At 55.8% G+C, this 13,729-nt stretch overlaps 3 protein-coding genes across 3 annotated transcripts in view; 2 read left to right on the top strand and 1 right to left on the bottom strand.

The window, feature by feature from the left end:
• Positions 1-990: 990 nt before the first annotated feature.
• On the bottom strand, positions 991-8,154 carry LOC129133581 (SLAM family member 5-like). The gene is made up of 8 exons (XM_077192140.1): positions 7,784-8,154; positions 5,493-5,786; positions 4,955-5,224; positions 4,172-4,282; positions 3,761-3,805; positions 2,915-2,967; positions 2,377-2,472; positions 991-2,250 (listed from the first exon to the last, which is right to left on the bottom strand). Exons 1-8 carry the CDS (start codon positions 7,836-7,838, stop codon positions 2,197-2,199), a joined length of 978 nt encoding a protein of 325 aa, XP_077048255.1. The 5' UTR covers positions 7,839-8,154; the 3' UTR covers positions 991-2,196.
• Positions 7,893-12,214, top strand: LOC129133596 (natural killer cell receptor 2B4-like). The gene is made up of 6 exons (XM_077191890.1): positions 7,893-7,917; positions 8,898-9,116; positions 9,718-10,038; positions 10,753-11,046; positions 11,654-11,764; positions 11,903-12,214. The coding sequence occupies exons 1-6, from the start codon at positions 7,893-7,895 to the stop codon at positions 11,905-11,907; spliced, it is 975 nt and encodes a 324-aa protein (XP_077048005.1). The 3' UTR covers positions 11,908-12,214.
• A 628-nt stretch (positions 12,215-12,842) lies between these two features.
• Positions 12,843-13,729, top strand: part of LOC129133590 (CD48 antigen-like) — a 35,725-nt gene continuing 34,838 nt past the window's right edge. Inside the window, exon 1 of the mRNA XM_077192068.1 lies at positions 12,843-12,978. The gene's annotated coding sequence lies outside the window, so the exon portion shown is untranslated. The remainder of the gene's footprint in view (positions 12,979-13,729) is intronic.

Here is a 13,729-nt window from a genome sequence, read left to right as displayed (position 1 = left end):
GGAACACCAGCCAAGCATTCCTACCCGGATATAATCTGGAGATTCTGGAACACCAGCCAAGCATTCCTACCCGGATATAATCTGGAAATTCTGGGACACCAGCCAAGCATTCCTACCCGGATATAATCTGGAAATTCTGGGACACCAGCCAAGCATTCCTACCCAGATATAATCCAGAGGTTCTGGGACACCAGCCAAGCATTCCTACCCGGATATAATCTGGAGATTCTGGAACACCAGCCAAGCATTCCTACCTGGATATAATCCAGAGGTTCTGGAACACCAGCATGGCTTCTCCACAGGATTCCCAGAGGAGCAGCAGCAGCCTCTCCTTCCCCTGGATCTCCAGAGGCAGAGACTCCACCCTTCTCCAGGATCCCTGCTCCAGCAGAACCAGTCCCGGCACTGCAGGAGGGCTGAGCCACAATTCCAATGGTTCTGCTGCCCACACCCTGACCCACAGGGTGTCAGGCTGGGCTCTGACTCTGGCACTGTTGGTTTGGTTCACTGCATTCTTTATTTTATCCTTTTATTTATTTTTTTCCTTTCCCTATCAAAGAACTGCTATTTCCTGCTCCCATATTTTTTTTGCCTGAAATCCCCTTAATTTCACATTTACAGCAATCCAGAAGGGTGGGCAGGGTTCACATTCTCCATCCCAGGGGAGGCTCCTGCCTTCCTTAGCACCCTCCTGCCGTTCCAAACCAACTCAGGTCCACCCCAAACCCCAGATCCCAAAGCCCAAACCCTGGCCCTGCAGGGATTGGTGGGGCCGAGGTTCTCTTGGGGGCTGGGGGCTGTGAAATTTAGAACGTTCCGGAGGCGGAGAAAGGGAGCAGGTGCCGAAACCACACGAGCTCTGACAGCGGGGGGGGCATCACTTCTTGTTCTCTTTTAACTTCCTGGCGTTTATTTTTGGTGGTTTTCGGCCCTGTGAGAAGTTGAAGTTTTTGCAAGGCTCAAAATACCGCAGGAGATAGAGAGAGAAAATGAAATTACCAAAAAGCAACTTTTTATTTATACAATTAGCCATTTGAAAAACAGTAATTTGCAAAGGTTCGCTGAGCTAGCTGTTTTAACAAATGGGTTTTCTGTGCAAAAAAAGACGCTGGTTTGGAGCCATCCCTGGAGGTCTCCAAAGAACCTCCAGGACGTGGGTCCGGGTTTCCAGGATTGGGACTGACGGTCCTGGAGGGCTTTTCCACCCTCAGGAATTCTGGGATCCCATGGAAAAACCCTTTGAAGAGTCTCCTCCAGCCTGCCTGGGAGTCCCAGCAACTTTGGCAGAGTTTTGGTGCTGAATTCCAGTGGGAGAGGGTGGGAAAAGGAGCCTGAATCCCATAGAGCTGCCAAAACCATGGAGAAAGTCCCCAAAATCCTCCCTGAATTCCCAAAGAGAGGGAAACTGAGGCAGCAGGGATGGGGAAGGGGAAGGGGAGATTCCAGGAGGGGGAGATCCATGAGGTCCAGGTCTGGAGCGGCATCGGGGATGTTGGAGCTGTTCTGGGGCCACCTTGTGGGGTCCTCTCTGACCAGGGACTGGAGACCACTGGAAACCAGCTCCAGGTCCTTTAAACCAGCTCCAGGTCCTTTAAACCAGTTCCAGGTCCTTTAAACCACTTCCAGATCCTTTAAACCAGTTCCAGATCCTTTAAACCACTTCCAGATCCTTTAAACCACTTCCAGGTCCTTTAAACCAGTTCCAGGTCCTTTAAACCACTTCCAGATCCTTTAAACCAGTTCCAGGTCCTTTAAACCACTTCCAGATCCTTTAAACCACTTCCAGGTCCTTTAAACCACTTCCAGATCTTTTAAACCAGTTCCAGCTTATTCTAAATCGGTTCTATTTATTGTAAACCAGGTCTATACTGACTAAAATAAATCTTTAAACCACTTCCAGGTTTTTTAAACCAGTTTCATGTTATTAAACCAGCTCCAGGTCTTTTAAACCAGTTCCAGGGTTTTTAAACCAGTTCCAGCTTATTCTAAATCAGTTCTGTTTCTTGTAAACCAGGTCTATACTCATTAAAATAAATCTTTAAATTACTTCCAGGGTTTTTAAACCTGTTTCATGTTCTTAAACCAGCTCCATGTCTTTTAAACCAGTTTCATGTTCTTTAAACCAGTTTCATGTTCTTTAACCTTTTCCAGTCCTTTAAATCACTCTCTTGTTCTTTAGACCAGTTCTGGGTCCTTCTAGACCAGCTCCAGGCCGGTCACGGTGGCATTTTCTGCTGTCCCACCACCCACCTGCAAGGACAGACGGACACAAGCTTGGTTTGGGGTCCTGGGGGCTGATCCCAGCCTCGGGGGGAGATCCAGGGTTTGGTTTAAGGCTCTGGACCCCTCTGTGCCCGTCCCCCAGCCCGGGCTCACCTGGTCTGGACGCTTGACCAGGGAATAAATGGTTGAGGAGGGTCCCCCTTCCGCTGGTTTGGCTTTGGCTCCATCAGGGACGCACTGGGGGAGAGGCTTTTAAAAGTTTTAAAATTAAAAAAAAAAAAAAAATTAAAATTTAAAAGCTGGAAAAATGATCCCAAATCCAGAAAGCCCACAAAGAGCCGCCTCTGGAGGTGTTGCCCCATCCCAAGGCCAGGTTGGACCATCCTGGGACCGTGGGAAGCGTCCCCACCCACAGAATGGGACGATTTTAAGCCCTAAAACCCGCGTTTTTCTCTGATCCCTCCAAAACCGAGATTCTGGGGCTGGGCACGGAGTTTTGGGCAAGTTCGGGTGCCCTTGGGCCACCTCCAGCTGCGGCGCTTCCCACTGGGAATTCTCAAAAGGAGCCAAGGATTGCCCAGCTGCCCCCAGGGTGTCCCCAGGGTGTCCCCAGGGTGTCCCCGGGGTGTCCCCAAGGTGTCCCCAGGGTGTCCCCGGGGTGTCCCCAAGGTGTCCCCAAGCCCGGACTCACCTGCTGGGAAGGCCCCACCTCGGCGTACACGGTTGCGTAGTCGTTTGTGGCCCCTGCAAATGGGGGAAAAAAACGGGAATTTGGGGATTTGGGATGCAGGGAATGCGGGAATCCCAACCTCAGGAGTCCAGGCTTGGGCAAAACCTCGACCCCGAAGCCCCTCGGGGGTGCTGGAGGTGGGAATTGCTCCTCATCCCACCCTCCTGGAGCCGTGGGGTCGGGATGAGCTTCCAGCACCAAGGACAGGGAAAATCCGCCTTTAAATTTGGCTTGAATCCCAAATTCCCGGCTGCTTTTTTGGAGGACAAATTCCGTTTGTTTCTCCTCCATGTGGTCCCCTCATTGCTCATGGAACAGAGCGGGGAAAGGGGGGTTTAAACCCCGCAAAATCCCATTTTTGGGATAAACTTCCCATTGGAATTCCTGGGTGAGGAGGTGGGGATTGGACACAGCTTGGACTCGGTGGTCCTGGAGGGATTTTCCAGCCTTGGGGATTCTGGAATTCTTGTCTGGACTGAGCTCCCAAGTGGAATTCCTGGCTTTCCCCCCCGCAAAATGTCTCTTATTTTATTTTATTTTTCCCCAAATTCCCTCTTTTTCTCCATGATCCCACGGCTGCGCTCCCAGCTCCCCCTTGGTGGTCTGGGATGAAGTTTTCCGGCAAAAAAAAATGGAAGGAAAATGGGATTTCGGGAATCTGGGATCATCCCCTGGGGTCAGCCCTTCCCACTCCCCACCAGCTCCGATCCCAAACCACAGCACCGGGGGTGGTTCCCCTGATCCTGAATGCAATTCCCTGGATATTCCCGCCAGGAAAAAGGGCAGGGAACTGCCCCAAAACCCCACCTGTGTCCGCAGGCTTCAACTGGGGGAGGCGGAATTTCTCCCAGCCTGGGGGAGATGCGACAGAATCAGAACCACAAATCCGCCCCAAATCTACCCAAATCTGCCCCAAATCCACCCCAAATCCACCCAAAATCTGCTCCAAATCCACCCCAAATCCGCCCCAAATCTGCCCCAAATCCACCCCAAATCCGCCCCAAATCCACCACAAATTCACCCCAAATCCACCCCAAATCCACTCCAAATCCACCCCAAATCCGCCCCAAATCCGCCCCAAATCCACCCCAAATCCACCCCAAATCCACTCCAAATCCACCCCAAATCCGCCCCAAATCAGCCCCACCCTGGCTCCGTCCCCCGTCCCAGGTCCCACCTCCTGCTCCCCAGGCTCCAGGGATGGTTTTCCACGCTCACCTTTGGATTTCCACAAGAGCATGAAGAAAATCAACAAAAACGCCGCAGCTAAAATCCCGGCCAAGACAAAGAACCCGCTCCTGAGCCCGACCTGGCTGCTGGAGAGGGCGCCTGGAAAAGGGAGAAGATGCAGAAGATCTCAGGGGAGGGGGATCAGCCCATCCCAAACTCAACATTCCCATCCCAATCCCCAAATCCAACCTTTCCATGGCTCTCAGGGGAGGGGGATCAGCCCATCCCAAACTCAACATTCCCATCCCATCCCAATCCCATCCCATCCCATCCCATCCCAACCTCAGTGTTCCATCCCATCCCATCTCCAAATCCCGATGTTCCCATGGCTGTCAGGGGATTGGGATCAGCCCATCCCAACCTCAACATTCCCATTCCTATCCCATCCCATCCCATCCCATCCCATCCCATCCCATCCCAACCCCAACCCTCCCGTGTTCCTCAGGGGATCGGGATCAGCCCACCCCAACCCCAACACTTCCATCCCATCCCAACCCCAAATCCCAATGTTCCCATGGCTCTCAGGGATCAGGATCAGCCCATCCCATCCCCAAATCCCAGCTTTTCCTGCTCTCAGGGATCAGCCCATCCCATCCCCAAATCCCAGCTTTTCCTGCTCTCAGGGATCAGCCCATCCCAACCCCAAATCCCAGCTTTTCCTGCTCTCAGGGATCAGGATCAGCCCATCCCATCCCCAAATCCCAGCTTTTCCTGCTCTCAGGGATCGGGATCAGCCCACCCCACCTTTCCCCGCCTGTCCCCGGCTCTCACCTGCGCAGAGCACCCCAGGGTTGGTGATGGTGACGTTCCTGCTGCTGACGGGGTTCTGGGCCGTGCACGTCAGCGGCTCCGGCTCCTCCTGGGCTGTTTCATTCACCAGCAGCACCACGGAGCTCCCGTCCCACGTGCGATCCCCCACCCTCCAGGTGTAGGAGACGTTCCCGAGGCCGGCGCCGGGTGCGGAGCAGCGCAGGGAGGAGCTGCAGCTCCCGCCCGAGCAGTTCTGGGCCTCGCAGGTCACCGTGGGCTCTGCCAGCTCCTCTGCGGGGCACAGGGAACACAAACCTCTCCTTTAGTGTGAAACCCCCCAAAACAGCACCGAAAGCACCCCCAAAACAGCACTGAAAGTACCCCCAAACAGCACTGAAAGCATCCCCAAAACAGCACCGAAAGCACCCCCAAAACAGCACTGAAAGCACCCCCAAAACAGCACCGAAAGCATCCCCAAAACAGCACTAAAAGCACCCCCAAAACAGCACTGAAAGCACCCCCAAAACAGCACTAAAAGCATCCCCAAAACAGCACTTACCGAACACCCGCAGGGTGAAGGTGGATCTTTTATCCCCAATGGTTACAGAGTAGGTCCCGGCATCCTCCATCCTCAGCTGGGAGATGGTGAGCGCGAGGCCGTTCTCAGAAACAGCAAAACGGGTTTTGAATTTGTCTTTGAAAAATATGACGTGAAGAGGATCCTTAAATGCCACAGTCACTACGGCTTCATTCCCAAAAAACCAGAGTGCTGCATTTCCATGTGCACTTTGGGTGCGGAAGGTCACGGACCCGCCCAGGACCCCGATCACCTCCTTGGGGTCGCTGGCGCTCACTGGGGAGAGAAAATGGGGAGGGAACATGAGATGGGGGTGGGATGGAGGTGGGATGAAGGTGGGGTGAAGGTGGGGTGAAGGTGGTGATCAAGTTGGGATGAAGCGGCTGAACCCAGAGGATGAAGCGGCTGAACCCAGAGGATGAAGCCCATCCGGCTTTGGGGGCTCATGGGGGGCTCATGGAAGGGTCCCTGGGTGAGGGAAGAGCGCGAGGCCACCCCCAGGCCGAGCCCCCGCAGCCTCGTGAGCAGCCTCGCGCCAGGGAGGCTGGAGAGGAACTGAGAGGGAAAGGAGAATGAGGAGGAGCTGGAGACAGCCTGGCCCCGGGCACTGCCAGGGCTGCGTGGGGCAGCTCCACCACGGCTCCTCCAGGCTGAGCACTGCCCGTGGCCCCGGGAAGGGAACCTGGAAACCGCGGACTCGCCCCAACAGCTCCATGAACTTCTCGTGTTGGGGACACCAGACCTGGTGGGATCTCAGCATTCCAGGTGGGATCTCAGCATTCCAGGTGGGATCCCACCACTCCAGAGATGAGAACCCTCCCACGCTCCTTTGGATGCAGCCCAGGAGAAGGTCCAGGATCCCTCTGGACCCATCCCTTCCCTCCAGTGACCACAGCACGGCCTTGGGTCACCAATTCAAGGAGGAAGGAGTTGTTTTTTGCTATTTTCGCAACTTCCCATTTCCAATTAACTGTGTGACCCCATTTATACTGGGAATGGAGTTCTCCTTCTCAGTTTTTCTAACAGGGAACTGATCCTGCCCCAGCCCCGAGGTCGGGCTCGGAATTTCTGCCTCCCTCAGCCTCAGGCACCCCCGGGACACGGACAGAGGAGCACATGGCAGGAAAAAGCTGCAGGTGAAGATAAACTGGCAGGAATAACAAAACCACAGGAAAATGGTTCACATGATAAACCCCCCCCAGAGGCTGTGGGGAAGGGCTGGGGCTGAACCTTGCCCAATTCCCTTCATTTAAGCCAAGAAACACCCCGGGATGAGACCTCCAAAAACCGTGAGGCAACGTGGAGAGGAGCAGGAGCTGAAGGCAGAGCAGGGTGTGTGGAGAACATCTGGAGCAGAGGCTGGACCAGAGGTGGACACAGACATGGATCTCATCACCTCTCTTCAGAGGGTTCCCATGGCCAGAAGAGAGTCCAGGGAATCTTTTCCCCTGGTTGCCCCATTTTTCCCCATGGTTGCCCCATTTTTCCCCATGGTTGCCCAATCCTCCTCCTCTGGAGCCGACCCCACACGTCCCCACCCTCGTGGGGTCCCCAGATTCACCCCAAAGCCCCCATGAGCTCCTTCCCAAGGGACAAGGAGCGCCAGGCACGTGTAAAGGGGAGCGAGGACGGAGCCTGGAGGTGAAAATGGAAGGGAGAAGGTTGGAGAGGGCTTGGAAAGGTTGGGAAGGTTCACTCTGAGCACCAAACTCCCAGCTCAGGGACTCCAGCAGGACAGGGAGCTCCTGGAGCTGCTCCTTGGAGGAGAATCCTGGAATTCTGGAGAGGTTTGCGTTGGGAGGGAACTTAAAATGATCCCGTTCCACCTCCCGGAACATTCCAGCGTCCCAGCTGGCTCCATCCTGGCCTTGGTCACTCCAGGGATGGTGAATCCATGGAATAACCTCTGCCAGGAGCTCCTGGGCAGCAGCTGGCCAGAGATGGGCACCAGAGATGGGGACAAAGAGATGGACATTAGAGATGGGCACAAGAGATGGACCCCAGAGATGGGCACCAGAGATGGACACCAGAGATGGACCCCAGAGATGGACCCCAGAGATGGACACCCGAGATGGACCCCAGAGACGGACCCCAGCCCTCTCCCAGCAGGTTTCCATGGCATCAGGAGCTCCACGGCAGCCCTGGATCCCAACACTGGGCACAAATCCACCCCATGGAGCTGCTCTGCTGGTCCCAACCATCCCTCGACTCCAAAAACCCCAAAACCACCCCAAGATCTCCTTCCCAGGGGACAAGGAGCACCCGGCACTCACTGGTTTGGTGGAGGAGCACGAGGATGGCGAGATGAGGCATCCAAAACACGTCCATGGGTGTCCGGAAACGGAGCAGATTTCGGGGCTCCAGCACCCAAAACTGCGCACCATGAAGAGGAAGAGGAAGAGCGCCTGTGCGACTTTTCAGTGCTTTCTGGGAGGAAGTGGCTGTGCCGACAGTGGCACATCAAGGAGAAGCAATTCACACTTCAAAAATGGAAACTTCAGGTGTTGACAAAACCAAAAACCGCTGAGTTTTCCATGGAAAGATAATGGTGGACCAAGAGTCTCACTGTGTCCGTGTGGGACAAATGGCTCAGGTGCCCCGTGGGACCGGCCCCGGTTCCCTCAGCCTTGGCCATAAAGGAGCCGCTCCAGTCCCCTCTGTCCCCCCCAAAAGCCACCCCCGAACATGGGACAATGACAATTTTGGGAAACATCACTTCCCCAGGCAGGATCATTCAGGGAAGGTCACGTGAAGACGGTCTTGGCGAAATTTTGGGGTGAGGGGGAAGTGAGCTGGAGCAGATTAAAAAATGTTCTAAAAATGTTCAAAAACGTTCTTTAAAAATGGATTTAAAAATCCTAAAAAACACCCTGGTTCCTCTGCCCCAGTGAGGAACTGGGAGCTGCTGACCCAGACTGGTCTGGGGTGGAAGGGACCTTAAGGACAAGATTTTGGGGCTGGAAAGGGGATTTGGGGGCTGGAACGAGGAGGATTTTGGGGTTGGAACGAGGAGGATTTAGGGGCGGGAACCGGGAGGATTTTGGGGCTGGAACGAGGAGGATTTAGGGGCTGGAACCGGGAGGATTTTGGGGCTGGAACGGGGAGGATTTTTGGGGCTGGAGCCGGGATTTTGGGGTTGGAAAGTGCATTTTGGGGTTGGACATTCCTCCCCAAAGCTCCCGGTCCTGCTGCTGCTGGGCTGCCCGAGCTGGGCACAGCGGAGCCATCGCGATGTCCCCAAGTGTCCCCGGCGCTCGCTGCAAAGGGAAAGCAAAACCCCCCAAAAACCCCAAAATTGCCCTGCCGGGGCCATCCAAAGGAATTCCCTCCGAGCTTTGGGGCTGCGAGCGCCGCAGCCCCGACGTGTCCTTGTCCCCTCTGCCACAGGGGCGGCCGGGGGTGCCAGCCCCCCCCGGAGGAGGAGGAGGAGGAGGAGGAGGAGGAGGAGGAGGAGGAGGAGGAGGAAGGAGCCGGGGCAGAGGAAGTCCCCGGCGGGCGCTCGCAGCCCCGAGGGGTCCCCGCTCCGCTCCGAGATGTCCCCGCGCGGGGGTCGCCGCTGTCCCCCCGCGCTGCTGGCGCTGCTGCTGGGCCTGGCCGGGAGCCGAGGTGAGGAGGGGGCGCGGGGGGCCCGGGGGCGCTGCGGGGAATTGGGGAATCGCGGGGAATTGGGGAATGGCGGGGAATTGGGGAATCGCGGGGAACTGGGGAATGGCGGGGAACTGGGGAATCGCGGGGAATTGGGGAATCGCGGGGAATTGGGGAATCGCGGGGAATTGGGGAATGGCGGGGAATTGGGGAATCGCGGGGAACTGGGGAATCGCGGGGAATTGGGGAATCGCGGGGAATTGGGGAATCGCGGGGAACTGGGGAATCGCGGGGAATTGGGGAATCGCGGGGAATTGGGGAATCGCGGGGAATTGGGGAATGGCGGGGAATTGGGGAATGGCGGGGAATTGGGGAATCGCGGGGAATTGGGGAATCGCGGGGAATTGGGGAATCGCGGGGAGCAGCCGGAGCGGCGCTGGCCAGAGGGGCCCGGGGCATGGAGAGCGGCTGCGGCTGCGGCTTTGGGGGATTCTCCTCGCTTCTCTCAGCCCCCCCTTGGCCGGCGAGAGCCGAGCCGGGCCGGGCCCTGACGCGGGGCCGGTTCCCCTTCCTGGGATGTGGAGTTTGCCTGAAAGTCGCAACTTCCCGGGCTCTGGTTCAGGATTCTCGGAATGCGAAAATCGAGATGTGACCGTGGGAGGATCGCTGTGCCTGGTGCCGGAGAGGGAACCCCAGTGGGAGTGGACAGAGATCCACTGGGGGGTGAGAATGGACCCAGGAATGCGGCAGCGGATCCTGACAGCCCCCAGGGATGGAGATGCCTCCTACACCGTAAGTCCTTTCCTTGGGAGAGTGAAATTCCATCGGGGAAACCTCTCCCTGTGCATCTCCCCGGTTCGCAGGGATGATAACCGGGTCTATTGGGCCGAGTTTGAGAGAAGGCCAGTGTTTTCAGTCCGGTGCTTCCGAGTGTCCGTGTGGGGTGAGTGGATGGGTCCCCTGTCCCTCTGTGTCCCCGTGTCCCCCTGTATTAAATATTAATCCCCGAATGTTTCGGGGTGTGTCCTGCCTGGCTTCGTCTGGCCTCGCTGCTGGACCAAAGGCGGCAGCTGTGGCGTTTTTCACCCCAGAGAAGCCTTTGGCTGGCTGGGTGCTGCAGCTGGGCGCTCAGAACAAGTCCAGGCAAAATAGGAACTCAGTTTACCTTTGGTAGAAAAGGTTCAGGCAACGGTGAAGAGAAAAGGAGCGGGTTCTGCCGTGTAGCTTAGATCCAGAGTTTATTGTAGCATGGTAGACCTCTGAATGTGGCAACAGCTCCAGCCAGACAGGCAGAGACCGAACCACGGCAGAGACACGGCAGAGACGCCGACCGCATGGTCTCGTGTCCTTTTAAAGCCCCGGGGACAGGGGGAGGGGAGGGACAGGTGAGGGCCAACCAGGTGTGAGCAGGGGAAGGCTCAGGGGATGTGGACGCCAGGGCAAACCAATGAGCCCAGGCCTGGGGGCCATCTGCCAATCACTCGACACCTTGCTGGAAGGTGCCAGGCAGGAGGGCACAGGGGCAGGGGGAAGGTTGGCATCCTTGAGGGGGTTGGGATAGGTGAGACAGGAAATGGCGACACACTGCAACACCCCTGTCCCGTGTCCCCCTGTCCCCGTGTCCCCGTGTCCCCTCTCAGCCCCGCTGTCCCCGCAGACCCCGTCCCGCAGCCGGAGCTGAGATCCCAAATCCTGGAGCGGGAGCGGGGCTGGTGCCGCCTGGCCCTGCTCTGCTCCAGCCCCGGGAACGTCTCCTACAGCTGGGCCTGTGCCGGGGCTGGCCCGGGGCCGATCCCGGGGCCGATCCCGGGGCCGATCCCGGGGCCCATCCCGGGGAGCCCCTCCCGGCTGCTCCGGAGCCTCCCCGAGGGCGCGGAACCCCAAATCTGCCTCTGCAACGTCAGCAACCCCGCGGGGTGGAGCGCGGCCCGCGCCGCCCTCACCTGCCCAGGTGAGCTCCCCGCGGCTCCCGGGGCCGGCAGGGACACAAGCAGTGGTTTGAGTGCTGAAAAATATTAGGTAAAAATCGTTTATGGAGGTGTAAATTATATAATTTTAAATTTATTTTATTTTGTGTCTTTTATTTTGTATATTACATACATTTTGCATGTAATATACGTAATTTTTGTATGTATTCTAAATGTGTATGTGTAAAATCTATAGTTAAGTACATAAAATCCATTTATATCTATAGAAGATATAAGTATATATAATAGATATTTATATAATATGCTTTTATATATAATGTATACTTATTTTTTATATATAATAGATAGTTATTTTATATATAATGGATAGTTATTTTTATATGTAATGGATAGTTATTTTTATATATAAATATGCTTGTTTTATGTATTAAATACATTATATATAATATACATTATATATATATAATAGAAACTTATTTTTATATCCCTAATCCATAATTATTTATAATTTTTTTATTCTATATAAGGCAAAAATATCAATTTAGGGATTCACGGAATCCTGGGCTGGTTTGAGTGGGAAGGGAACCACAAACGCCAGCCCAGTTCCAGGATTCTGGGATTCTTTTCCAGCCATTCCAGGGAATTCCAGCCACTGGAGGCCACTGGTCGTGGCCGTGGCCGAGGGGCTGACCCTGCTCCTCGTGGGCTTCGGCTGCTGGTGGAGGGAGAGTTCCCGGCAAGGTTTGTCAGCAATGCCGGGGCACGATCCCAAATTTGGGGGCTCCGACGCCAAACCAGCCCTTGGAACCCCAAAATCTGGGAGTTCTGGAATCCAAAAAATGACCCAAAATGCCCCAAATCCCGCCCGTTTCCTTGCAGGATAACGGGGGTTACAGGCACTTGGGCTTCCCAAACCCCGCCGTCCACCAGTGCCCCTGAAACCCCGGAATTCCCATTCCCTGTGGAATTCTCCTCCTGGAAACTCCAGCGGCCACTGGGATCCATGGAACAGGAATATCCAGAAATTCGGGGTTTTTCCCCCCAAGATTCAACCCCCAGCTGCGCCTTGGAGCGAAGATTTGGGGATGGAAAACTCCGGAAGGGATGGATTTGGGATTGGGCGGGGCTGGGAATTCTGTGGGGTTTTTAAGGGTTTGGAAATTTGGGAATTCTTTTCTTTTATTATCTTTTTTTTTTTTTAACTGGTGCAAATACAGCTGAGCTGCACAATAAACTCGTTTAATTAATTAACTGGCTGATTAGAGCCTGAATTACACCTCGGGCGCAGGGAGGGAGCCGGAATTTTTTCGGGAATTGGAATTCTGGGCTGGAATTCCGTGTGGGGAAGGAGTGGGAGAGGTGACCCCGGGATCGCGATTTTCCTTGGGATCGCGATCCAAAGGGGTGGCGCCTCCCCTCCCTCATTCCAAAAACCCTCGTGACCGCTCCCGGGCGTTAATTGGGATCATTTACCGGGAGGGAATTTAGGGAATTGCGGCATTCCCGGTTTTTCCCCGGCGTTTTGGGGTGATCCCAACGCTTGTCCTGCTTGTGGAAGCCGGCGCTGATGGACGGGTGGGTGCGGGATGGGGTGGGAAAAGCTCAGGATTGATGAAAAGCGTGAAAAACCCTTTGGAAAAGGCGCTGGGAATGCCTGGCTGACATCTCCTGGAATCGTGGAAAATCCCGGTTGGAAAAGAGCATCCGAGCCACCCCAAAATCCAGAATTTTCCCTGAAATCCATCCCAAAATCCCCCCCGGAGCAGCTCCAGCCCCTCCTCATCCCAAAGGACGAGCGCTGATGCCTCCGTCGGGGCGCACTAATTCATTCTAATGACCCTCATTTGCATACCGGCGTTAATTTGCAGCCCTCCAATCGCCGTCCCCGTTCCTCCTCTCTCGCTTTTGGCGAGGCGACACCGGCGGGGACGGGGACAGCCCCGGGCCGGCCCCAAGTGGGTCAGGGCGCAGCGGGGGTGGCGGGGGTCCCTTTGTCCCTCTTTGTCCCCCTTTGTCCCCTTTGTCCCCCTTTGTCCCCCTTTGTCCCCTTTGTCCCCCTTTGTTCCGCTTTGTTCCCCCTTCGGTCGCCGCCCCCCGCCCGTGGGAAGGCGCCGAGGGCCGTTTGTCCCCAGCCGGGGGAGAGCGAGGGGACAGCGAGGGGACAGCGAGGGGACAAAGAGGGGACAGCGAGGGGACAAAGAGGGGACAGCGAGGGGACAGCGAGGGGACAAAGGCGCCGAGTGTGGCCGGGGCGGGGGGGAAGGGAGGAAGCCGGGCTGGGATTCTGGGATTCTGGGATTCTGGGATCCTGGAATCCTGGGATTCTGGGATTCTGGGATTCTGGGATTCTGGGATTCTGGAATCCTGGGATTCTGGGATCCTGTGATTCAGGAATTCTGGGATTCCGGAATCCTGGGATTCCGGAATCCTGGGATTCTGGGATTCTGGGATTCTGGAATCCTGGGATTCTGGGATTCTGGGATTCAGGGATTCAGGGATTCTGGGATTCTGGGATTCAGGGATTCAGGGATTCTGGGATCCTGGGATTCTGGGATTCTGGGATTCCGGCCCCTCCTCGGCGGCCCCGGGAGATCCCGCGGGGATGGTTTGGGGATGGGGGAGGATCCCGGCAGGGAGCTGGGGTCGAGCCCGCCTGGCCAGACAGGGGTCGGTCGGTGTCCATCCGGTGTCCGTCCGGTGTCCATC

Source organism: Agelaius phoeniceus, chromosome 31, assembly GCF_051311805.1.
Source record: "Agelaius phoeniceus isolate bAgePho1 chromosome 31, bAgePho1.hap1, whole genome shotgun sequence".
NCBI lineage: Eukaryota > Metazoa > Chordata > Aves > Passeriformes > Icteridae > Agelaius > Agelaius phoeniceus.
Note: the sequence above shows the minus strand (reverse complement) of the source record. Positions and strands in the feature narration are given on the sequence as shown.

Excerpts from the sequence above, each read along its gene's own strand:
- LOC129133581 (XM_077192140.1), bottom strand. The coding sequence starts at position 7,838 with ATGGACGTGTTTTGGATGCCTCATCTCGCCATCCTCGTGCTCCTCCAC. Across the intron at positions 5,225-5,492 it reads CTTCACCCTGCGGGTGTTCG|AGGAGCTGGCAGAGCCCACG; the intron begins GTAAGTGCTGTT and ends TGTGCCCCGCAG. Across the intron at positions 2,968-3,760 it reads GTTGAAGCCTGCGGACACAG|GGGCCACAAACGACTACGCA; the intron begins GTGGGGTTTTGG and ends CCCCATTTGCAG.
- LOC129133596 (XM_077191890.1), top strand. The coding sequence starts at position 7,893 with ATGAAGAGGAAGAGGAAGAGCGCCT. Across the intron at positions 9,117-9,717 it reads GGGCCTGGCCGGGAGCCGAG|GATTCTCGGAATGCGAAAAT; the intron begins GTGAGGAGGGGG and ends GCTCTGGTTCAG. Across the intron at positions 11,047-11,653 it reads CGCCGCCCTCACCTGCCCAG|CCATTCCAGGGAATTCCAGC; the intron begins GTGAGCTCCCCG and ends ATTCTTTTCCAG.